The sequence below is a fragment of the Calliphora vicina genome, chromosome 4, assembly GCF_958450345.1.
Source record: "Calliphora vicina chromosome 4, idCalVici1.1, whole genome shotgun sequence".
Classification (NCBI taxonomy): domain Eukaryota; kingdom Metazoa; phylum Arthropoda; class Insecta; order Diptera; family Calliphoridae; genus Calliphora; species Calliphora vicina.
The window spans coordinates 78426058-78453189 of NC_088783.1; the positions used below are offsets into that span (position 1 = coordinate 78426058).

General features: G+C 29.2%; 1 protein-coding gene across 1 annotated transcript; it reads right to left on the reverse strand.

The window, feature by feature from the left end:
* LOC135956629 (probable peptidoglycan muropeptide transporter SLC46) lies at positions 1-26807 on the reverse strand. Its single transcript, XM_065507173.1, has 7 exons — positions 26661-26807; positions 1934-2211; positions 1463-1864; positions 1129-1397; positions 956-1057; positions 509-887; positions 1-446 (listed from the first exon to the last, which is right to left on the reverse strand). Exons 2-7 carry the CDS (start codon positions 2200-2202, stop codon positions 152-154), a joined length of 1716 nt encoding a protein of 571 aa, XP_065363245.1. The 5' UTR covers positions 2203-2211; positions 26661-26807; the 3' UTR covers positions 1-151.
* Between the last annotated feature and the right edge of the window lie 325 nt (positions 26808-27132).

Sequence of the window (27132 nt, forward strand, 5' to 3'; positions counted from 1 at the left end):
TTCATTTAAAATCTATTTTTATTATTTATTTAACTTTAACATTATATTAACAAAATTAAACATAAAAAAACAATACTTGTATCACTTTAATTTTTCAATTTCTATGAATTTTTCTCATAGAAAAATTAAAATAAAAAAAAACAACCTAAAATTACAAATGCGTATTGTGTTCTGACTTTACATCCCCATTATCGATCACATCGGGCATAAAGGCTTTATTGTCCAGACCATTGCTGCTCGCCCGCACACAATTGTCTGCCTGGCAATTGTGATCGCAAATGTGTTCGTGCAAAGCGTTCGTAACGATGCCATTTAAATGGCCCCTTGCCTCGGAGGCCAAGGCAATGGCGTCGATGGTACTGATGTTGCCATTGGTATCTTTAGGGGACTCTTGATCGGTTTGTTTTAGTTTGCGATTCAGTTGACATTGGAAATTGTACATCCAGCTGGAAGGGAAGTATAGACATTATTATAAATACTTTGTTTTACTTTCTTTTATCAAACTTACAAAAATATTAACACAGCCAATACAGTTATACCGCCTCCTAGAATATAAAATGCTCCTGGAAATACTTTTATAGTGGCAGCATATAGCGTACTATACATGGGAGCATACACCACTGGCATTAAAGCTTCGGCCACTCCAAACAATGAGTTTACTTTGCCCAATTCATCTTTGGACACCAGTTTGGTGGCCATAGAACGCATGGCTATAAATGAGGTACCATTAAAAATCTCCACTATAGCGCCCACATACATATGCCAGGGCAATGTGGCAAAGGCATAAACAAAGCCCGAGAGAATCTTTGAAGTACTGGATAGAACACCAATAAGAGCATCGTCAATTTTGAGTTTGTGCGATAAAATGCCCACACAAAACAGGACACCTTTAAAGGGAATTATAAAGGAGACATTATTTTAAAGTTATTTATTTTGAAGTTCCAGAACAACTTACCTACTAATCCCGTTACCACAGCAAATGTGTTAAAGACACTGAAATCCACCTCATTCCAATTGAAACGATAACGAGTAAACAAATACATGACATTCATTTCACCTGTTTGAAAAGGAGTTAAAGAAACATTAAATTATTTCCTTTTTTGAGGAAATCATAATTAAAATATTCACCATAAATGGGTCCTATGACCACCATCACCACAATCATGAGTAAAATAACACGTTCTCTTCTTTTGTTTTCACCCTTTTTGAAAGCCACGCGGAATGTTTCCACTACATGCTCCTTATCGAAAAAGTCGGCTAGTAAGCTTTTAGGTTTCTCTTTTGTTTCAGGTTGTACGCAACGAGGACGGGGTTCGGGTAAAAAGAAGAAACCATACACCAGGGAGAAAACATACAAACTGGCCGATATGGAGAAAACGCCATAAAAACCAATTTTTCTAAAAAAAATATATAAAAACTTAAGTATTGTCTATAAATAAGGAAAATTATAAGATTTACTTACTTCAGCAACACCCCACTGAGAGCTGTACCTATGGGCACGCCCACCGAAAAGCAGACATTCAAGATGCCAATTCTCAGTGTTCTCTCCTCTTCGGTGGTAATGTCTGCTATATAACTGAAGACCCCCATTAGCATTACAAACCAACCACCACTTAGCGAGGGAAATATGGCTTCTGTTAGACCAGCCACCTCCATGGGAGTATCTTTGAAATATACACACAACATCAGACCTACAGTGCCTAAGAATTCGCCCACTATGGGTATCATAATGCACGGTTTTCTCCGATGATGTCTATCACTCCACGAACCCCAAAACAATATCAGCAAGCAGGGGAACAGAGATTGTATCACAGTTTTCCAGGCCACCATGTGAGCTACCATTTTTTGAATGGTTTCTTCTTCCCTGCATGACAATTAAATGGAATTTTAGATAAACAATAATTCTAATACAATTTAAATCGATTTTACTCACATCGTATAATTCGCTGTCTCTCTTCTTGTCAATGCATCACAGATCACATCACCATAGTCCATATTTACACGGCAGGCTTTTTCCAAATTTAAATTTTGCGTTGCCAAATTTGAGAGCACACTCGGCATAATATACGCCGCCACAACTGGCTCTACAGTTATATTTCTTCTGATTTTTTCCAGTTTTTCCCGCCATGTTAGTGGAGGTTTTTCGTCTAGTTTTGTTTTTGTTACTGCCACAGTTTGGCAGGGTTCTGTAGAGGCACCCATTATCTATAACTGGGAGAATAAGAAAAATATTTGGATTTAATTAAATAGATGAACTCTCGTTTCCTTTATACGAATAATTCTAAATACAATTAAGATAAGCAATGTTATTCCATTTTTAAAATACTCTGTGACCATAACTACACATTTACTAAATACTACGGTAAACATTTCTTCATCTTGGAAAACAATTATCTTATGAAAGCAGGAACTTTTTTTGCTCCAAAGTCCATCCGAAAACAATTCAAAGAGCCCTTCATGAACACGGAAGAAAAGCGTGCCACGAAAGAAACCTCGGATTTCAGAAAACAAACAGTAAATTACGGTTAGAATTCGCAAAAACTCAATTGCGAAACTGAAATGACTTTTGGAAACGAGTCCTCTTTACTAATAATATATATATTTTCGGTAGTGATGGTTGCTCTAAAGTTTAGAGAAAAGAAAATAAAGCATTAGATCCCAAAAATATTGCAACTACTGTAAAACATGGTGGTGGGAGCGTTATGGTTTGGGGGCAATGGCGTCATCGGAAGTGGGTCGTTTAGTTTTCATTGACGGAAATATAGACCGCCATATATATAAGAGTATACTGGAAGATAATTTGAAGCATCCGTAGATAGCTTGAGTCTTGGAAATGACTGAATTTTCCAGCAGGATAATAAAATAAGGATAATAAAGACATTTCATACAGTTCAATATTGACTACGCCTCCACAATCCCCCAATTGAGCATATTTGGAATTTTTTTAATTTGCAATTATTAGATGTTGGACAGAAATTACACCCGCGATCACGGAAATGATCTTAATATCCCGTCGACAAAAGCAGTCATTGATACTAAGGATGGACCCACACAAAATATTAATAGTGTACTTTTTTATTATTGAGTGTATGACTTAAAAATGCTGGATCTTTAAAAACTGTTAGCTTTTATTTTAAAACATTTGTACAATATAAATTTATTGAAAGTACAGGCCATTTTTAGCTATGAACTTTTCCCATCTTTCTGGCAACATATGAATTCCGAGCCAAAACAACTGCTCATATTTTGAGGCCAAGAACGATTCAAGCCAAAATCGGATACTCTGTTCCAAGATGAAGCGTATCGCATTCTAAATAGTTTTTAACATGTATTGCAACATGTGGTCGAGCATTGTCATGATGAAACATTACGGTTTCATGTCTGGCCTCATATTCTGGGCGTTTTTGGGCCAATGCTCGCTTTAAACGAATCAGTTGCGATCGGTACAGGTTCCCTGTGATGGTCTGGTGAGATTTCAGCATCTCATAATAGATAGGACCCTTTCGCTCCCACCAAATGCACAGAATTACCTTAGCACCATGGATATTTGGCTTTGTTTTCGATTCGGTTGTTTGGCCGGGCTTCACATACGATATCTTACACTTCGGATTATTGTAATCCTTTTAGCAGAATTTTCTTTTATCAGAAACAAATTCGAAAAACCTTATATCGAGGGTGTTAAAGATTACAAAGAATAAGCTGAAAAATTATGGAAAGAGTCGAGTTTAGGAAGCTAAACAAAAGGATTGAGAAGAAAGAGAGAAAGAGCTACATAAAGAAGCAAGGCAAAAACGGAATTTCAAAAAAAATGATTTTCAAGAAAAAACCGATGAGGAAATCTTCAAAATATTGGAAGAAGCAGAGTTAATTGAACAAGCATGAACTGGGCACGTTAGATGTAGATGAGGTAAATGATGAAACAATACGGAAGCTTATGTCAGGAGAAAAAAAATTACCACAAGGCAAGAAGAGATTAGCACATGAAATAAAGTCAAACGGGTCAAGAACCACTGAAGAATCGGTTCGGCTGTGCCTTTACCAAATTATACTTCAAAATACAAATTTTAAATATTTTTAGGAAAAACATTTTTGAATTGTTATCTAAAATTTTTTTTTTTTAAATTTAAAAAAATTTTTGGTGAAAAAAAAATTTGGGTTAAAAATTTTTATTTCCATTTTGACCCATTGTAGGTCCAACTTAAGTAGGTCCATAAGTCTTTGAAATATCTATCATTAGATATCCATATTGTCTATATTAATGACTTAGTAATCCAGATATAGTTCAAAAATAAGTAAAAAATCGAGGTTGTCCTGTTTTTTTCCTAATATCTCAGCCATTTGTGGACCGATTTTGCTGATTTTAAATAGGAAACTTCTCGAAAGCATGTGTGACAAAATTATTAATGATTTGGATCCCGAAGATATCTGGGGTCTTCAGAAAATTGATTTCAACAGACAGACAGACGGACATGGCTTAATTATATTGTGGAAATTACAAACGGAATGACAAATTTATATATACCCTTCTCAAGAAGGTGAAGGGTGTAATAATAATATACATCCAAATCCGGAAATAACAGATTTAATAAAATCCCAGGAGGATGATGGAAGATAGAAGCAGCGGATGAAGAGTTAATACCCAAAGACGTGGCTTTGATTAAAGAATAGGTTAAATTCCTTAATGCAAAATCGTCTTTCAAGGTCTCTCCAGCTTTTGGATGAATGCTGCTGCTCGCAAACGTTTTGAAATTGTTGATTGAGAAGCTGATAATTATTTTTCAAGCTCTTGTTGAGTTCTACAACAATCTTCATGGAGCAATGCCTGCAATTCTTGTTCTTCAAACATTTTTGGCTGACCTGTGATATCATTGTGTTCCGTGTCTGAACTTCTGAACCGCACAAAACATCTCTCGCACGTTAAAACCGATGGAACACATTCACCATAAGCTTCTGTGATCAATCTGTGTACTTCAGCGGTACTTTTTTTCTTTCAAATTAAAGAATTAAAGCAAAACTTCCCGTATATGACGCTTTGTTGGTACAAAATTCGAAATTTTTCAAGCAAAACAAACTTTGTTGTTTAAGCTATAATGTTCAATAACTAAGTGAGATTAAATTGACACCCTTTAAAATGACATATAAATTATTAAAATGTATAATTTTTTGAAATATAACCATATACGGACACCACTACGTGATAAAAGTCGCTTATCTCCCAGTTTTGTCCAAATTCATGCACTTTTTTATGGGCCCTCAATCAAAAAGTGATAATTTTCTCAGGCTCATATCTTGCAAACAGTTCGGAATTTTGATTTACTCTCTGAGGCAAAGTTGTAGCCCTTGCCATAAAGAAAATTGTGAATATATAACATCAAAAAAACTTCATCTTCAAGATCAAAATCGCAATAAACTTTTAAAAAAATAGATATACAAAAGTATGCTTTAGTTTATAATAATTTAATAGTTTACGTCCCAATTCCTTTAGTTTTTTCTTCCTAACTTATATTGATCTACTTAAACGGTGTTTAGAATCACTCCTAGGAATTTCATATGTTCTATAAAGTTGTTTGAATTTTGAACGGCTTGCTACCTGACCAGGGGAAACATTTTTGTTCTTTATGACAAGGGCTTTGCCTCAGAGAGTAAATCAAAATTCCTAACTGTTTGCAAGATATGAGCCTGAGAAACTGATCACTTTTTTGCCAAAATGACACCGAGGCCCCAAATCTTTGGGGGTCCATAAAAAAGTGCATGACATTGGGCAAAACTGGGAGATACGGGTCTTTTTTTTGGTCTTTTATCACGCACTGGTGTCCGTATATGGTGATTTTTTTCTTGTTGCACTGTGTTATACGCCCAATATATTACTACAGAGACTATAAAAGTGGACATTACAGCCTTCATTTCTACACCCCTCATTTGATAGTAAGACCTTTGAAACTCGTTCATAGCTGAAGTGGTTACATTTAAAATTTTCTTATATATGAACCGGAAGTTTATAGGAAACATATAGCAATTTTTTGTGGTCGGTGTAGGGTATCAAATGGTCAGTTAAACCCGACTATTTATTCTTAATTGTTTTCACTGTATAATGGACTTTTCTAGTATTAAATAATTAAATAATTATTTTTCGAATTTCTTTTCACTGTTTCCCATAATAATGCTCCCACAGAAAATGCAAGTCAAGATTTAATTAAACAAAATTAATATTGAATTAAATAATTGCTGCATACTTCAACAACTTTTTCTCACTTAAATTAGAACATTTTTTTGTATTAGTTTTAAATTAAATAAAAAAAAACTAAACTATTTTAAACAAATGTTCACATGATTAACGTAAACCGAAGTTTAAAACTATATTTGTAGATAAATTATAGAAATAGTAGTAATAATTTGAATAGTATTTCGTTCTTATTTATTACAAAAATCCAATAACTTAAACTAAATTTGATGGCGGAAAAAAAGGTATTTGTGGCAAATTATTTATTTGCTTATAAATCATTGAAGCATGTTGTTTGCTACAGTGACGTCATAAAATTAATTTTATTTGTTTTTTTTTAATTTCCCTCAGTTTATTGTTTTTTCAACTTCTATTCAGTTTCCCGCACAAGTTTATATGAACGAGTATTTTTTTTCTTAATAGATTTTTTGGGAAAAACAAAAAAATTAAATTAAAATTGACTTAACGACAACAGCAGCAACAATTTACAAGTGGGAGTATATTAAAAACAAAAAAATCTAATTGTTTTTTGTGTTCAAAATATGTGTGAAAAGTATTTCATATTTATTCATTCTCGGGGAATACATTCATTCATTAATTATTTGTTTTTTTTATCTCAACTTTGATTGTGCAACATATTACAAAAAAAATTATGAGAACCATATGGAAATGATGGGGAATTTGTTGGTAATTTATCGGGAAATAATTTAAAATTTAAATTGTTGAAAATGACTTGCATAGATTTTTTAACAAGCCAGACTATTAAGGTCACTACTCTCACTATAAAGTGTCAAGAAGTTTTTTTTATTTCAATTCTGGCATTCTGTATAAAAATCATGTCAAGCTTGTTGTCAAGCTTGTTTGTAAAATTTTGACCCAAATAAAAGTCGAATAGAAACCATTAAGATTAGAATAATTGAATTGGATAAATTATAACCTTCATAACATATGATAAAATATACTTTACACTTTAAAATTAACAATGGGAAATTGCTCTAAAACGTAGATAAGAAAATAATTAAAAATACTTGGTCTGAACTTCATATTAAAGGGTGGAAATTTTGTTTGTTAAAAAAATACTGCTCTATTAACACTGATAACTTCATCAGCTTATGGTTGTAAAAAACCCACAATTACCATTCATGACTTAAATGAGTTGATTTGGAATGCTTCAACTAATTGTGTTCTGATCATTTCTGATCACATGTCACATGCTTTTGATCTGATATTTAATGTAGATTCTAGTCGAATTGTTTTAAGCGAAAAAATGTCTACTAGTCCATTCAGAAAGGCAGGGTAAAATCCAAGATCCTTGTTCGGACTGTATTGTCAAAAAAGTCTAAGAACTATAGACTAATGGAAAGGATCATTGATGTCTACGTTAGATTATCGCTAGAACCATTTTTTCAATCTAGGCTCAACATGAATATAACAATAATTGATTGATTGCACAGGTCAACAGCAAAAAACACTTGAATAACCATTATAGAGATGTGATGCATCATAGGTAGCCATGACGCAAGTACAAATATGCTCCAAATTTTAGATTCTATGGAGAGGTTTTTTTTAAAAAAAATTGTAAGTAAAATTATGAATTTTTTTAAACGTTTCTCCACATAATTAATGATAACTGAAAAACGGTTAGTCCGAGATTATAAAAATAAACATAGAAAAATTTAAATTTACATAACCTTTAATCCGTTTATAAAAGTAACATAAAATTTTGTGAAAATGAGCGAATTCACTATATTGTGAATAAATTCGAAAATAGTCCATCGATTTTCATAATTGATATCTCATTTTGTTGCTATTACATGTGTCTTTACGTCAAAGTATTAAAACTAAACAATTTCTGCCGTTTTAGATTTTTCATGATTTTTTTAAAACAAAAAAAAATGCTATTACCACGTAAAAAATATATTTTTTGTTTCAATTTATTATTATAACTCCGAAAGTACTGAACCGATTGAAACGCAATATATATGTGAACATTTGTAAATAATATTGGGAAAATGTTTTCAAAATTCAATCAATCGAAAGAAGAACATTAACTACTCAATTTTATGTAAATCTAACAAAAAACTAAAATTTTGTGAAAATGAGCGAATTCACTTAATTTTGAATAAATTCGAAAATATTGAATCGATTTTTATGATCGATATCTCATTTTGTTCCTATTATATGTTGCTTTCCAATAAAGTAACAAATTTGAACAATTTCTGCCGTTTTCAATTTTTTATGATTTTTTTTAAAACAGAAAATAGCTATTTTCACGTAAAAAATATATTTTTTGCTTCAATTTGTTATTATAACTCCGAAACTACTGAGCCGATTGAAACGCAATACATATGTGAAAATTTGTACATAGCATGGGGAAAATGTTTTCAAAATTCAATCAATCGAAAGAAGAACATTAACTACTCAATTTTATGTGATTCAAACAGGAAACAAAATTTTTGTGAAAATGAGCGAATTCACTTAATTGTGAGTAAATTCGAAAAGGCTCATTCGATTTTTATGATCGATATCTCATTTTGTTCCTATTATATGTTGCTTTCCAATAAAGTAACAAATTTGAACCATTTCTGCCGTTTTCAATTTTTCATGATTTTTTTTTAAAACAGAAAATAGCTATTTTCACGTAAAAAATATATTTTTTGCTTCAATTTGTTATTATAACTCCGAAACTACTGAGCCGATTAAAACCTAATATATATGCAAACATTTGTACATAGTATGGGGAAAATGTTTTTAAAATTCAATCAATCGAAAGAAGAACAGTAACTAATCAATTTTATGTGATTCAAACAAAAAACAAAATTTTTGTGAAAATGAGCGAATTCACTTAATTGTGAGTAAATTCGAAAAGGCTCATTCGATTTTTATGATCGATATCTCATTTTGGTGCCATTATATGTGGTTTTGCGATAAAGCAATAAACCTAAACAATTTCTGGCATTTTCGATTTTTCATAATTTTTTTAACCAAACAAATTTGCTATTTTCACATAAAAAATATATTTTTTGCTTAAATTTGTTATTATATGTCCGAAACAAGTGAGCCGATTAAAACGCAATATATAAACGGATTAAAGGCTATATAAGTTTAAATTTTTCTAAGTTTATTTTAATAATATCGGACTAACCGTTTCTACAAAAATTCACAATTTTACTTAAAATTTTTAAAAAAAAGCCTCTTATAGAATTTAGAACTTGGACCATATTTGTACCAAAATTGTGTAGTGGTTTAAAAAGCCTCTACAATTTTTTTTCCATTTTGTTGCCCTGTCTTGTTAATTCATTTGTTCGAACACTTCTTTCTACATCTTTTCTAGTAGATTCCTTCAAATCTGATTGAGAACATAAATTTGGAATATACGTTTAGAAATTACAGTTTTATTTTCACTTTTTGTTTTAATTGCCCCACTATGCGACAATCCATACTACCATATCTAACCAGATATAGTTTTTAATCCCTTAATTAACAAATTACCACAACTATTGTTTAAATTACAACGCAACACTTCCACAAACTACTCATAGTTTAATGAATTACATCAACATTAATCAGATTTTAGTACTTTCAATTAGTTTTCGCTTAAATTTTTACACTTTCGTTAATTAAAATGCCAAAAACCATTAAAAGAAAGATTTATTTAATTGAGACTATGTATTCGTTCATATGAAAATGTATAAATTGAGATGGGTTTTTGTACAAGTATTGTTTTGTTTTGTTTTTTTTTGTATTTTTTGTTGGCGCCTAGACTCATGCTTTTAATTTACATCATAATAAAATTGTACATTTATTTATGGCTGGCTACAGTAGGAGATGAATAAAACAGCAACAACAACTACTAGTTGTTGTAGGAGATTTAACATTTCAATATGTCTGTCTTTCCGCCTGTATAATTTTAATTGTCGCTGTATTTGTAAATCAAAATAATTGTTCATAAACTTGACATTGTATCATCAAACTACAAAAAAAAAACAAAAAAACCATTTAAATTTTTGCACAAATCAAGTTGAACTGCATTTAAAAAATTAAGTAGTTGAACAATAAAAAAAGTGTAGAATAAACTATATATAAAAGAAATAATTAAGTACTCATACACACATCCCTCTATAGTTCCACATACATACATTTAGTTTTAAATGATTGTTTTTTTGTTGTATATTTGTTTGTATTGTAGTTAGTGTATTTAAATGAAAAAAATTATTTATCTAAATTAACTATAACGGAAGTTTATACACATACAAATATTCATTATAATGATGCTGTTGGAAGATGATGATGACGACGTTGTACTGGGTATGAATATAAGTGTTTGTATATGCTTAAAAATCATTAATTTTAAATTTTTTCTAAATAATTTTTTATTTAAATTAATGTACCCGGTAGTTCTGATGACATTACCCGCTGAATCACAAGACGTAAGTAGCTGATTTTAACGATATTCATAGGGATGCAATGAACACAGCGGTTGCAGGTTACTGCATGAATATTGTACTAGGAAGACACTCATCATTAATTGTAGAAACCGAATACACACTGCAAAGCAATGTTTCGGAACAACAGAGATCGGGATGGAGCAACATGATCAATGCTTACTATTCCCATATATATAATGGACACATCCAGTTGAAGTTGCGTTACATATTGGACTTAATCTGAACATTGCAGAATCCTAACCGAAATCATGCAGTTGAAACAACTAAAGTCTCAGAACTAATAATTTTACCTCTTTTACCTAATTTTTATTGCCAATCGAATGATTCGGTTGCACACATAGAATTTTTCGGTTCTATAAACAGAAAGTCAGTTAATAAAGAGGAATTTTGGTTAAAGCAATCAAATTTTTGTTACCCCTTCTAAAATTTTGTAGCCACAAGTGTAAAATTCGGTCACTAAACTAGAGCACAGGTCAACAGCAAAAAAAGCATCACTAACCACTATATAGATTTGATGCATCATGATTATCTATGTACAAAAATGGTAAAATTTTTTAATTCTGTGGATAGATTTTTTTAAAATTTGTTTCTTCTAAAATTGAGAATTGTTTTAGAAGTTTCTCCACATAATTTATGATAACTCAAAAAGGCTATTATTGAAATAAACTCAGAATAGTTCAAATTTACATAACCTTCAATCTGTTTATATATTGCATTTTAATCGGTTCAGTAGTTTCGGAGTTAATAACAAATTGAAGTAAAACATATATTTTTTACGTGAAAATAGAATTTTTTTTTGTTTTAAAAAAATCGTGAAAAATCTAAAACGGCAGATATTATTCAAGTTTATTACTTTATCAGAAAGCCGAATATAATAGCAATAAAATGAGATATCGAACATAAAAATCGATTAAATCTTTTCGAATTTATTCACAATTAAGTGAATTCGCTCATTTTCACAAAATTTAACTTTTTTGTTTGATATACATAAAATTGAGTAGTTAATGTCCTTCTTTCGACTGATTGAATGTTGAAAACATTTTCCCCATACTATGTACAAATTTTCACATATATATGTATTGCGTTTCAAAAGGGTCAGTACTTTCGGAGTTATAATAACAAATTGAAACAAAAAATATATATTTTACGTGAAAATAGCAAAACTTTTTGTTTTAAAAAATTCATGAAAAATCGAAAACGGCAGAAAATATTAAGTTTTATTACATTGTCATAAAGCCCCATATAATAGCAACAAATCGAGATATCGAACATAAAAATCGATTAAATCTTTTCGAATTTATTCACAATTAAGTGAATTCGCTCATTTTTACAAAATTTTAGTTTTTGGTTTGATTTGCATAAAATTGAGTAGTTAGTGTTCTTCTTTCGATTGATAGAATTTTGAAAGCATTTAACCCATACTATGTACCAATTTTCACATATATATTGCTTTTTCATCGGCTCAGTAGTTTTGGAGTTATAATAACAAATTGAAGCAAAAAATATATTTTTTATGTGAAATTATAAAATTTTTTTTGTTTTAAAAAAATCATGAAAAATCGAATACGGTAAAAATTGTTTAGATTTATTAATTTATTGCAAAGCCACATGTAATAGGAACAAAATGCGATATCGATCATAAAAATCGATTGAATCTTTTCGAATTTATTTACAATTAAGTGAATTCGCTCATTTTTACAAAATTTTAGTTCTTTGTTTGAATTACATAAAATTGAGTAATTAATGTTTTTCTTTCGATTGATAGAATTTTGAAAACATTTTCGGGTCAGTACTTTCGGAGCTATAATAACAAATTGAAGCAAAAACAAGTAAGAAAGTATGATCGGTCAAGCCCGACCAAATAATACCCTACACTAAGTAAAAGAGCAAAACCATTTTTCTTTTAAAATTTCAATAATTTATATTTTTGAGTGATTTTCGGAAGTGGGCCTTATATGGGGGCTATGACCAATTATGGACCGATCACCATGAAATTATGTCGTGTGATTTATGTCTATATGAAAGTTAACTATGTTGAATTTTGTGTGTATACCAATATTTTTAAGCGATTTATGCACGTTAAAGTGATTTTCGGAAGCGGACATATATGGGAGTTGTGACTAATTATGGACCGATCATAACAAAATTTAATGACATGAATTTTGTATATATAAAACTTATTTGGAGCGGAATTTGTGGAGACACATTTATAAATTAAACATTTATGACCGATAAAGTCCAATTTCAGGAGGACATTTGTATGGGGGCTAGGTGAAATAATGGACAAACATCTGCACAAAAATTACAACCATCTGCACAAACACATTATACTCTCCCCACTATGGTGGTGTAGGGTATAAATATGTTTTTTACGTGAAAATAGCAAAATTTTTGTTTTAAAAAGTTCATGAAAAATCGAAAACGGCAGAAATCGATTTTGTTGCCCTGTGGAATTTTAAGTATTTATTGTCCAATATTAGCTTTAATCGTATGGGTTTATGTAGCCCAATTTAAGCACTAATCGTAGGTCTTTATGTAATCAAAATTTAGCTTTATTCGTATGTCTTTATGTGGTCCAATTTTAGCTTTTATCGTAGATCTATATCGCACTGGTTCCTCTAAAGAGCTCCAACTGAAAATTTTTCAATTTTCACTTTTTTGCAAGAAATGGATATACAGTGGTCATGTCTACTTACTATAAAAATCTGCTATCGTTTTCTCTACTCTTTCGCCAAAAAATACAGTTGTATCCGTTTTCAAATTTCATTGTAATGTATAAAAAAAAAAACATTTTAAATTTTGAGTTGACTCTATTTAGAGCAACCAGTGCGATATGTAGTCCAATTTTACTTTTTATCGTTAGTCTTTATGTTGTCCAATATAAGCTTCAATCGTATGGGTTTATGTAACCCAATTTTAGCTTTTATCGTAGGTCTTTATATGGTCATAGTTTATCTGTATTTAGTACAATTTTACCCTTAATTGTAGGTGGTCCGATTTTCCCTTTAATCGTAGATCGTAGGTCTTTATATAGTCCAATTTTAGCTTTAATCATAGGTTTTAGTAAAATTTAAGTTTTAATCTTAGATCTGTATGTAGTTCAATTTTAACTTTAATCGTTTTTGCACGAATGAGGAAGTCTTAGAGAGCAGCAAATTACTGCATGATCATGCTTTTTGTAGACCCCAAGAAAAAGTCACAAAACTTGTCTCTTGATTAGAACCAAGAAGAAGCCAATTCAGGTATATTAGAATATTCAAGTTAAGCGATTGCAAGAAAAAAAGGGGCAGTATAATGGTCTGCTCTTAGAAGCTAACTTATTCTCTAGTAGCGCACGTATTAGGTAAATTGAAATAGACAATTGCCTGTTCTCTTTACATTACAAAAAATACATAAATATCAAATAATCCTATAATATGTAAATTGAAGTCTTGATAATACTGAGAGATACTGTCTAATTAGTATACTTGGTCACTTTAGAGTTTAGAGCGGGATTAAAATAATGCTCAAAATTAAATCATACAATTAATAATGTGTCTACGAAAGGACTTCTTGTATAATAGAGTATCATGATGCTTTGTAGTGCATCATTTAATCGAACTAGTTTTGCGGAACTATTTTTAAATTAATTACAAATTCATTATTTTTTGTCTGAGTTTATTATTTCAAAATGTCAATTATATATATTTCGTTTGAAATCAGCGATTGCAACCCACTAAAAATAAATCTATTTAATCTATTTAGTTGTCAACAATTTAAAAAAAAACACTATAATTAATAACAAATTAATTAAAGCATTTAATTGTTTAATAGCTACGTGAGGTTTTTTTTAAAAAATATAATAATAATTATCATATGTTCTATTTATTATAGTTGTAAAATGCAAGAATTTTTCTAAAGCAAAAAAACCAAAATAGAATCACATAATTTTTTTTTTGTAAAATGTCTATAAAAATTACACTGATTATAAATAAGTTACGTGTTAAATTGTAAGTTGTTTTCACAGTGTTGATTATTTAAGTAAAATTTATATAGCAAATTTATATCTTTTATAATAAGAAAACAAATAGATATGAAAAAATTCTTTTGGAATATTACTAGAAAAGTTTAAAGAAATATTCCACTGATTTGTAATTCAAAAGTTTTTAGTAGCCATAAACATTTACAGTTTTTTAGAAATAATTACTAATTTATTATAGTATAGACAATTTAAAACCTTTTAAATTATTGTTTAATATTTATTTAAAAAAAATTGCAGTACAGTTTATAAAATAAATAAATTAATATGTAATGTATTATTTACTTTATTTTATAGTGTAAATAATACTTAGTTAAATATGTTTTTATTGTAATAGTTTTTCTTTCTATTTGTTCAGTTATATGTTTATTTAACATTAAAATAAATTAAGCCTAAATATACGTTTTAAAATTGTTTGTTTAAATATTTTTGAAAACTGTTAATAGTTTTTATATACATATGGGGGGATTTCATGTCAAATGAACCAACTTTTAAAATCAATGTCTTCCGATCGGCATGAAATTTGCACCAAAGATATATTTTGAAAATAAATGTTTCGTATTTCAAGACATACATTTTTCGAGTTAAAACTTTTATTTTGATATATGTATATTCCACTCGCATCCCACTACTAGACTAAAAAGCTGTTAAAGGAATAGACCTAAGCTTTCTATTGAGCAAAAAATTAAAAAAGGGCCCATTTTGGAAAAAAAAAGTCAAACATTTTATGTATTGAGTTCCAAAACATTTACATCAAGCGACCAAAAATCTCTTAAAGGAAAACACCTGAGCTTTCCTTTAAGGCCCATTTTGGAAAAAAAAGTCCGATTTTGAAAAAAAAATTCAAACATTTTATGTCTTGACCAAGCGACCAAAAATCTCTTAAAGTAATAGACCTAAGCTTTCTTTTTAACAAAAAAAATTTAATATTTTTAATTTATTTTAAAAAAGTTTTTTACAATTTTTTTTATTTTAATTTTTAAATTTATTGAAACAAAAAATTTTTTTGGTGAAAAAAACATTCGGATTAAAAAATGTATCGATTTTGACCCATTGTAGGTCCATATATACATAGTTGCAATGGACTTTAAAATATCTATCATTGGATATCCATGTTGTCTATATTAATGACATAGTAATCCAGATATAGATCAAAAATAGGCCAAAAATCGAGATTATCCAGATTTTTTCCTTATATCTCAGCCATTTATGGATTTTGTCGATTTTAAATAGCAACCGAGCCGGAAGAATTTCCGATATATTGACGGACATGGCTATATCGGCTTCGCTATCTATAGCGATCCAGAATATATATACTTTGTGGGGTCGCAAATGAAAAATGTAGAAATTACAAACAGAATGACAAACTTATTACACACTCATGGCGAAGGGTATAAAAAGGTCCCAATTCCGGCTAAAAATACATAACTTCTTTATTTCTTCATAAAAATTTTTGAAATTTTGTATTTGTATTAAGATTAACATAACCGATCGATCGATAAATATTTCGATTTTCAAATACAGGGTTTGCCAAAAAAGCATGGACGTTCTAAAAGTATCAAACAAATTGCATGTAAGTGGCTGAAATTTAGTCCAAAAACAAGTAAGAAAGTGTGGTCGGTCAAGCTCGACCATATAATACCCTACACTAAGTAAAAGAGCAAAAACCTTTTTCTTTTAAAATTTAAATAATTTATATTTTTGAGTGATTTTCGGAATTAGGCCTTATAAGGAGGCTATGACCAATTATGGACGGATCACCATGAAATTAGGTCGTGTGATTTATGTGTATATTAAAGTTAACTATGTTGAATTTTGTGTGTTTACCAACATTTTTAAGCGATTTATGCACGTTAAAGTGATTTTCGGAAGCGGGTCTATATGGGAGCTATGACTAATTATGGACCGATCGTAACAAAATTTGGTGACATGAATTTTGTGTATATAGAACTTATTTGGAGCGGAATTTGTGGAGATACATATATAAATTAAACATTTATGACCGATAAAGTCCAATTTCGGGAGGACATTTGTATGGGGGCTAGGTGAAATAATGGACCGATTTCAGCCAGTTTCAACAGGCTTGGTCCTTGAGCCCAAAAAATAATATGTATCAAATTTCATCGAAATATCTTCAAAATTGCGACCTGTACTCTGCGCACAAGGTTTACATGGACAGCCAGCCAGCCAACCAGACGGACGGACGGACATCGCTTAATCGACTCAGAAAGTGATTCTAAGTCGATCGGTATACTTTAAGGTGGGTGTTAGACTAATATTTTTGGGCGTTACAAACATCTGCACAAACGCATAATACCCTCCCCACTATGGTGGTGTAGGGTATAATAAAGAATAAAATATGTAATCGAAAAAAAATTGGTCATTCAAATTTCGGATCACATATACAGGGTTTGTCCAAACAATCATGGACGTTATAAAAGCATCGAAAAAATTAGGTTATTCATATAAATGTATGAATAAGTGACTGAAAAAAATGGTCGTACAAATTTCGGAATACATATACAGGGTTTGGCCAAACAATCATGGACGTTTTGAAATTATCGGAAAAGTTAGATTATTCATGTAAAATTTTAAATTTGGTGTACATTTAAGAAAAACTCACTAGATCCATCGCAAAAAATATTATAATATAAACATTGACATTATATTATAATATAACGCCAAATAAACATTGACGTTATAAAAGTATCGAAAAAAGTATGTCATTTTTGTACATGGCTTAAATTAGGTTTATAATTAAAAATAACATAAATAATCCATTGAAAATATTTCGACATACAAATACATGGTTTGGCCAATTCAGCATAGACGTAAATAACTCTCAAACTTACATAATTTTTGTAATTGACCAAAAATATACAAAAACATATACAAAAAAATTGTAAAATATGAAGGCACTGAAATCATTCTGGTTATTGGAATGGCAGATAATTGCAGCTGAAATTTATAGTACTTACTCCTGATACTTTATAGTATTAGATGTAATTTACACTTAACCTCTAATAGCTCCATTTAATTTGTTCTGGCCTTTGAAACTTCACTTCACTTCACTTTTATATAAAAAGAACACGCAAAAACTCCTTAATAACTACATACATAGAATTGTTAACTGCTAACCATTTAATGAAAACATGTGCTAATTTGCAAAAAAAAAAAACTTAAAAAAACACAGGATACTTCAATTCAAAAGTAAAAAAATCACATTTTTATAATATTAAAATGACAAGAAAAAACATTTTACTTTACAGCACTGTAAATGGCCACATAGTTACTTTATAGCCAAAATAATAAAGATACTTTATATTCAGAAGTTTTAAAAAAAATTACCATCAAAATTTTATAAAAATTAAAAAAACAGTGAATTGTGGAAAAAAGTTAGATTTTACAAAAAAAAGTTAAGAATTTTATGTCTTGAGTTACAAAACATAAACTTCTTAAAGGAATGTACCTAAGCTTTCTTTTGAGCAAAAAAAATAAATAAATAAATTGAAATAAATCAAAAATTGTATATCTTGACTTACAAAACATTTATATTGATGGATATCCAACTCGCATCCCACTAAGCGTCAAATAGGTCTTCAAGAAAAAAAGGTCACATTTTTTTAAAAAAAAAAAGTCAAAAAGTTTTTAATATCGGAAAAAAATGTCAAATTTGGGGCACATTTTGCTAAGAAAATAGATAATAAGTTACATGGATGACAAAAAACACCTGCTTGGACAAAATGTAAAATTTTGACCCCCTCTAACTCAGAGAATTCTCCACCGATATTGTTAAAAATGTGTGTCTGAATTACTATCAAAAGTTGGTTCACTTGACATGAAATCCCCCATAATTATATAAGAATCAAATGATTAACTCCACTATAATAATAAAATGTAATAATTCCAAATTTCATAGGACTCATGACGGAGATATATGTTTATTCTAAAAACCTTTGACTTTAAATATTTATTTTATTAAATAAAAACTCAACTATCAATTTCGCCTCTATTCAACGCCTAACATCAAATTTCCAAAGCATTTGTTTTTAAAATTCAACACATTTACTCCAAACTGAATACAAAAACTAATTTCATTACGTTTAAAACTTTTCCATACAACTTAAGTGATTCAAATTAAACCTAAATGTTAATAAGTGTTAGACAATTAATTATATTTTTGTTTTTACTTCAACAAAAAAGAAACCAACAACAATTCAGTAGTATTTTTTTTTGCCGCAAATTAACGAAAACGAGAAAAAAAATGTTCTTATCAAATCTCCAATAATAAAACAAATGAATATAATTATAGAAAATGTCATTAAACAGTAATTAAATAAAACACAAATATTTAGATAAACAATAGTATTTAAAATGTAAAGCATGTGTCAATAAAACAGTATTGGAGTTATTTGTGCAACGAATTCGCAATTATTTATTTATTATTGCAATTAAAACACGCAAACTTAATTAGATGTACAATAATAAAGTGTTTTATTCGACTATATCGAAGCTTATATACCCGATGTGTATTTAGTAAAAAAATGGGCTTTGACCTATTAAGTGGGAGCTATGACATATTAAGTAAGGATCGTCATATAATATTGTTGTTTTATGGTTGTTAGAGTTATTCTCGGAAGTGGATCTTATGTGGGAGCTATGGCCAATTATGGAATCCAGTAGTATGATTTTTGCATAAATACACATGATTTGTGTAATACGGACGAACGGTCAAAGCTAAATCGTTTTAGAATTTTATAAGAACCCAGAATATATATAATTTTTGGTTGTACGACCAATATATAGTCTATATGTTACAAACGGAATGATAAACCCAATATACTCCCCATATTTATAATAATGGGAATAAAAATGATAACAATTTAATAATTAAGATTGAAATAATAACGCATACATACTATATGAAGATGAGCCATCGCAGCAATTAAACATTTAATTGTTTTATTACGGCTTTGAACATTGTACGAAACACAAATCACAAAAACATTCAAAATCTTAAGAAATGTTATACACAAAAACTGCTATTAAAAGTGTGACGTTTTGTTTAACAGATAAGAATCTTTTCAAATGTTAAATAATTTTATTTGTATTATTATTTTTGTTTGCTAGGCAATAATCTTTATTATAGAAGCTTTTGATTCTAATTGATTAATTGTCTTTTATCTCTAATTATTTACTGTAAATAAATTGCTTTTCAGAACTAATTAAATAATTTTCTCACGAATTGTTTAAATATAAATTAAATTGTAAAATTCGTGTGGGATTTTCCTTTCCTAACGGTTTTGTATTTACATATATTACAAATGCATATATTAACTAATGTGTTATAAAATTTCTTTGAAATCAATTATATTTTTAGTGCAAAGCAACGTCCTTAGATATTTTAAAACAAATGTATTGAGGTTTAATATAATGGGGCTAGTTTCAGTACCGATTCGAAATGTTTATGGCTAAATTCTATTATTTCGCCAACGGTTTTTTTGTGTTAACCTAATTTGGGTTTATTTTAATAACATTTCTAGCTTTATCACTATTAGTTGTTAAATTACTTAAATTATTAATACAATTTACAAATATAAGTTGACAAAAGTCATGTTATAAGATGCTGACCTCCGTACTGATTAAGTATTAGCTGTGTGGAACTTCGAGAACCGTATGAACGATCAAGCTATTATCACCCTAATGTAAACCAAGGTTATAGATAGTTTACTTAACGAATTATGATTTCCGTACATATGCACTGAACGATATGGACACTGATGCAGCAGTCTCATGATCTAAATTTCAAATGGGTCATGGAAAGACGACTAAAAATCAGACTGACAAAGACTATAATTCTGTCATTAACTCAATGCAAATATCTCGGACTTACTAAGACGATCTTGAATAGCTCGATCAATGAGTGAGAAAGGGTTAAAACCTTGGAATTATTCTATACAAGACCCACAACTAGAATCGTCACAGGTCTAGTGCTATGAGAAAGCCCATTAAGGCATTTTATGCCCGACTAGGCGCAACTAGGACTGGGAGTCTAAACCCGAGAATGAACTACTGGTGATATAATATTGACCTACGCCCCTTTGGTGTGAGGGCAGAAGTTTGAATAGCCTAGCTGGTTTCCTAGGGTCTTACTTAAAGAGGTTTATCAATTTGCATATCTAACTGGGGATACTGGAACCTGACCTACATTTGCGCCCATGGAAAGTTTATCTTTTTTAAGGTATGACGGATTAATATTCTGCAAAAGATTGTGTTCGGATTTGTACAATAAATAATAATGATATCAACCGAATAATCAATTAACAACATTTTTTTAAAAATCAATATTTAGTGGGAAGTACACGTTTTTCGTCAATATTTAATATATACTCGTGCTAATAATTTTGAATCGTATTGCATGTTATTAATCTTTGTATAGATATGGAGCGCGTGTAAAGAATAAACAATGAATATATGTTACACAAGTAAATATATTTAATTTTGTAAAAATAAGAGAGGGTATTGTCCTATATAATACTAACCTGTTACATCAGTTACGAGTTACACAAATATCTAGATAGAAGTAATATAACAGTCAAGTTAAACTATGACGTTTTTCATAGAAATCACAAGTGATATGATCTGTCAAATTTGTGTGTAGAAGAGTACGAATGGGATCGTTCTAAATGTAATATGTAATGTAACCAATTGACCAAGAAGTATTTATTATAAGGTGGTGTCGCTAGCACAGCAGATTATTTTTGTCTTCACTTGTTTAGAGGCTCGAGTTATCATAAAACATAAAACAATAAACACATCAGGCAGTCTTTGACAGTTTTATTTTCTCTCGTAAAGTCGTACCAAAAATCTTATCGTCTGAAGGTACATTAAGGAATTTTTAAAGGTAATTAGTATTCTAAGAGTATAATTGGAAGATGTTTAATTAAATGTATTGTAGACATCAACAATATTTTTTGGAACTTTGCATTTCTTAACTGGTTTTTGAAGCAAAAATTTTGTTTTTGAAGTAAAGTTTTTAAAAATTAACAATTCTAATCTGATTTAATCTAATGACTTTAAACGATTCTTTTAATGTTGTAATTTTTAATTCTGTATTATTTTCAAGGTTTTTGCCCTAAAGTTATTAATAATAATTTCTATCGTAAAACAATACTTAGAGAATTATACATAGAGGCAAGACACTCCGTTTTGTTCAATGCAACAACAAAATTCATTAACTAACATATATTCTTCATTTGCCAAAGTTAGGTTTTTCACAATTAATATTTATACAAATAGTAATTATATTAACTATTATGAGCTTAAATCCAGTGAATTAGTTTAATTTATTATTATTTATTAACTTTGGTTTAATAACACAATACAACATTTTTCAGTCCATTGCTTTGGGACTTAATTCTGACAATTGCACGTGAAAGTAGCCCCAAAAATAAGAACTTCTGTATCATTAGTTTTGTCAAGTTGGCTGCCATAATAATTTAATGGCCATACGAATTTTTTTCCTCAAGGTGGATTTTTATTACTTTTTCTATATTTTAGCACGGTTATATCTCGTATACCGTACGGAATATCTCTTTTGTGGCTGAAGAAAAGTTGTAGATATTGAATAGTAGAAGAAAAGTACGGAACATACCTACCCGAAAAAGTAGCATCCAGTGCCTTAAAATTCGCAAAAATGCCCATTGTTTTTAAATTTTTTACCAATTTTTCACCTTTTTTGCTCAATAACTGGATTACAAATCCAATTATGGACCGAAAACCATGAAATTAGGTCCGTACTTTTCTTCTAATATTCAATATCTACAACTTTTCTTCAGCCACAAAAGAGATATTCCGTACGGTATACGAGATATAACCGTGCTAAAATATAGAAAAAGTGATTAAAATCCACCTTGAGGAAAAAATTCGTATGGCCATTAAATTATTACGGCAGCCAAATTGACAAAACTAATGATGCATAAGTTCTTATTTTTGGGGCTACTTTCACGTGCAATTGTTAGAATTGAGTCCCAAAATCATGTGTTGTACAGTGTAATTCAAAAGTGAAATAAACAGTTTAAATTAAAGATACAAAATTTGTTCTAGCATTAAAAAACCCACATAAATTTCGCAACTAGTTCTGGAACGTATGTTCTTAGTCAGTACTCGTTCTAGTTTGGCGTTCAGACTAGGGTTCCTAATTTCCCGGACTTTTCCACTCCCAGGAGATATAAAAACGTCTTTTCAATCCCAGGATTTTTTTAATATTTTGGAGAAAACGTTTTTCCCCAATTTTCCGTTTTTTTAAACCGGTTTTTAAAAGAGACGGTTTTAAACTAAGCATTAAAAAATTCATTTTATTAGTTTTACAATAATAAAAAATAATAAATTGTCAAAAAGACTAAAAACCGGTCATTCGAACCGGGTTTTGAAAGATTAACCCGAAAATCGGTTTTTAAAAATTACGCTTTTTCGAATAATCCGAACCTCAGTTTTTGTGTATGTCGAATATTTTATAACTCTAATCGCAATTCTTCTGCGTCAACAGACTTTCTGTTGCTAGTGTAGAAAAAAGCTATAAATCTAATACAATCATTCGATTGGCAACAAATCACAAACAAATCTGTTTTATCTGTACGGAAATAGTACTGTAGCTATAAGAAGGAAACTTAAAGTTACAGTACCAAAATTTCCCAAAATGTCTAAAAGAATATTCCCGGGAATTCTCAGGAAATTTTTGCCGTTTAGGAACCCTTGTTCAGACCAATGATTTTTGTTTGAAATTGCCTCAGTCGGAACAAATTCTACAGATGCTTTGCGAGGCAAACTCACCTATTTAGAACTGTTGTAGAAATAGTGCTTTTTGTCAAAGTCCAAATTTAGTCTAAAAATTAGGTTTACTTATAATTCCCTCGATCATGTGCTTTAAATCTCTAGAAAAAGAAATCGCAAAAAATACTTTACGTTTAAAAAATGTTTGTTTTTTAGCATTTTCAAAATTCCAACTTCATTTTTCCATGGTGTTAATTTTTAAAAGTGGTATTTATAATTTTTCACACTAAACAACCAATCACTTTTTTATGCAACGAGAAGTGCTACTATTTTTAATATCGTTGGCTTAGTACGCAAACGTGCCAAGTCCCATTTTTGGAATTTTAAAGGAGAGACAAACAACGTTCTATCTCTTTTTGCTTTCAATATTCTTTAGATCTGTAAACGTAGTTATCTCCTATGATCTGTTGGCTTTAAGTATCAGCTGAAAAAATAAAATAATTGAAATAACTTTAGCTTTATGATTTTTATGATTTTGTGTTTTTTGGCTGGACTTAGCAAATTTTCTTATAATAAATTTTAATTTCTGTTTTATTAGTTTACAAATTGGTATTATTATTTTATATTATTTAAATACATAACAAAAAACTGTCTTATTTCATTGCTGTAAAGGAAAATAACTCAAAATCTTAAATAAATTAGTTTTTTATTATTATTTCTTCAAAATTTAAAATATTTTTTTTTTATTTTACAGTGAATTGTGTAACCACACTATAGTGATTACATGAAAATTTGTTAATCTTCAAAGTATTATAGGAAATAGTATTGAAAAAGTATATTTAAATAGCATATTCAATGTTTTTAGCTGGACTTAGCATGTTTTCTTATTATTATTTTTTGTTTGTGGAGTTAGCACTTTTGCGTATCACTGAAAAATCAAACAAAATAACGAAATTTTTTTATTACAAAATATGTATCTTAAGTTTTACTATCTTTCTGCATTAAAATCTTAATTTCAATCAAAAGTGTACTTGTTACGTTTGCGTACTAAGCTAACGATATTTTCTTACATTTAACACCAACAAATTTCTCAATACAAAAAAAAATATTTGTTTAAAAAAATTGTTTCTTGTATGTTTTCTTACAAATAGAGTATGTACAACAATTGTGCATCTGAAAATAGCATTGTGTATCATGATTCATGAGTGCATTTTTTGAGTATAAATTATCTTTCAAATGAATCTTAAATCTACAAAATCCGACATCAGCTCAAAGATGCAAGCTGTCTAATTTTTTTTGGCGGCGGCTTATCGACTTAAGGCCAAGTTTTTTCCTGGTTCCCCAAAATTTTTTAAGGTTCTCCAACTAATTTTTTTTAAACAATACATGCTAAGTATTTATAATTCAACATTGCATATTTTTTACTAATTTATAGACGAAATTGTTATCAATATATAATTAGGTCTTAATGACAATTTGTTTTTGATGTCTAAGGGTTCCTCCCGGACTATGTAATTCCACTAAGAAGTGTTTTGGGGAAAACGCGTAAATTCAGTAACTTTATATCTTCTAAACTAATATAGATACCAAAAACATTTAAATGCAACCTTATCTTCATAAATTATAAATTAGCTGAAAGGAGTTTAATTCTTGTTTGATATTCGCCAACGATTTTTTGGGACGGAGTTTTATTTTGATAACCAAAATATATATGGTAGACATTTTTGCATATTCTAAAAGATGTAAAAAAATATTATGTTCTGCATATTCCTGAAATCGTCCTTTTATCCTGGGACATATAATCCCAATAAGCAATTTTCTGTTCCGAATCTTATATACATTTCATCAAATTATACTTTAAAATATTTTAAGGTAATCAAAATTAAATTTTTTTTTATATTGTTATTTAATTTATTTTAAAAAGGTTTTTTAAATTTTTTAAAATTTCTTTTTCAATAAAAATGACAAAAAAATTTGTTTGGTGAAAAAAAAATTTGGATTAAAAAATTTATCGATTTTGAACCATTGTAGGTCCAACTTACTATAGCCTTATATACATCGTTGCAATGGACTTTTAAATATCTATCATTGAATATCCATATTGTCTATATTAATGACTTAGTAATCCAGATAAAGATCAAAAATAGGCCAAAAATCGAGGTTATCCCGGTTTTTTCCTTATACCTCAGCCATTTATGGAACGATTTTTTCGATTTTAAATAGCAACAGAGCCGGACGAATTCCCGATATATTGATGTATGAATCATGTATGTAAGAATATGGGCCAAAATCGGGAAAAATATTTTTTAACCAAATTTTTTTTTTTCATCAAACATTTTTTTTCATAAAGTCTTTTTCCAAATTTTTTTTTAATTAAAAAAAAAAATGGAAAAAAACTTTTTTAATTTTTAAAAAAAAATATAAAAAACAATTTGGATAAAAAAAGAGATCTATATATATAATATAGCTCTCATACTTGTTTTTATTTTTTTTTAATAAATAGAATCAAAAAGAATGAAGATCCGTTAACTAATTTTGGAGATACTGTATCTGAAAACGGGCCAAATTACCTAAAAATTGTCTGTTTTTTTGAACACTGAAAATCAGTCAACTTTGAAGGGCTATATCTTCTGAACCGATTGTAATAATAATAGGGCACACAAAATTTTCGATTTTTGCAACCTCACTTGTTCTAAGGGCGCCACGTGCGTTGCATCTGTGATTAAAACTATCTTTATATTAACACTTGGGATCAAATTGGCCAACTTGATTGAACTTCTATTTCCATAATTTTTATTGGAAATTTGTAAACAGAAAACCAGCAAATAGTCTCTTTGATGTGTATAAGATATAAACATTTTCCCTTGTAAACATTGTAAGTATTGCCAAAATTCAAGGCCGTTTCGTTATCGTTGATCAATTTCCATTCACCCCAATATTTTGCATAACGAGTTTTAACAGTAAAAATAATAAATAATTAGGGGCTGACTTTGGTTTAAGTCATTGACAGGTTGTTGCTAAAAAATGTTTATAACTCAACACAAAATTATAAAAAAATATTGTCTATAAAATATCATTTACAAAATAAATTGTATTTTTTGTATGTAGATAATTATATAAAAGTTTAGGTACTTTTGGCCCACCCTTCTTACAACTAAAATGTATTTGAAAATTTGAATTTATTTTTTGTACATTTTATTACCTTAAATTTGCAGTTGTGGTTTTTTTATGACAGGAAAAAATATAATACAAAACGACTAAAGCCAACAACATTCACGCACACACATAAGAATTTATCTTCTAATACGGGCTTAGATACAATAGAGTTTTTATTTTTGTACTTTTTTTTTATTGTATTTCAAATTTATTTAGTTTTTTTATTAAATCAAAATAATTGTAAATAATAAGTGTTTGTTGTTAATTCTTTACAATAAATAACAACAAAGTTGTTGTTGCTAAACTCTATTGATATTTTATGTATGATGGGAGTTTGGTTTTCAATTTAATTTTTTTGTTTTGTACAAAATAATTATTAAATAATTTTCGGTTTTTTTTGTTTGTTGCTGTTCGTTAATTTTCAAATAAATAACTAAATATTTTCACATGTGGAAATTTTCGTGTTGAATTTCCAGTTTTTAAGCAAATTATTGGTTTTTTTGTGGTTGCTTTTAATA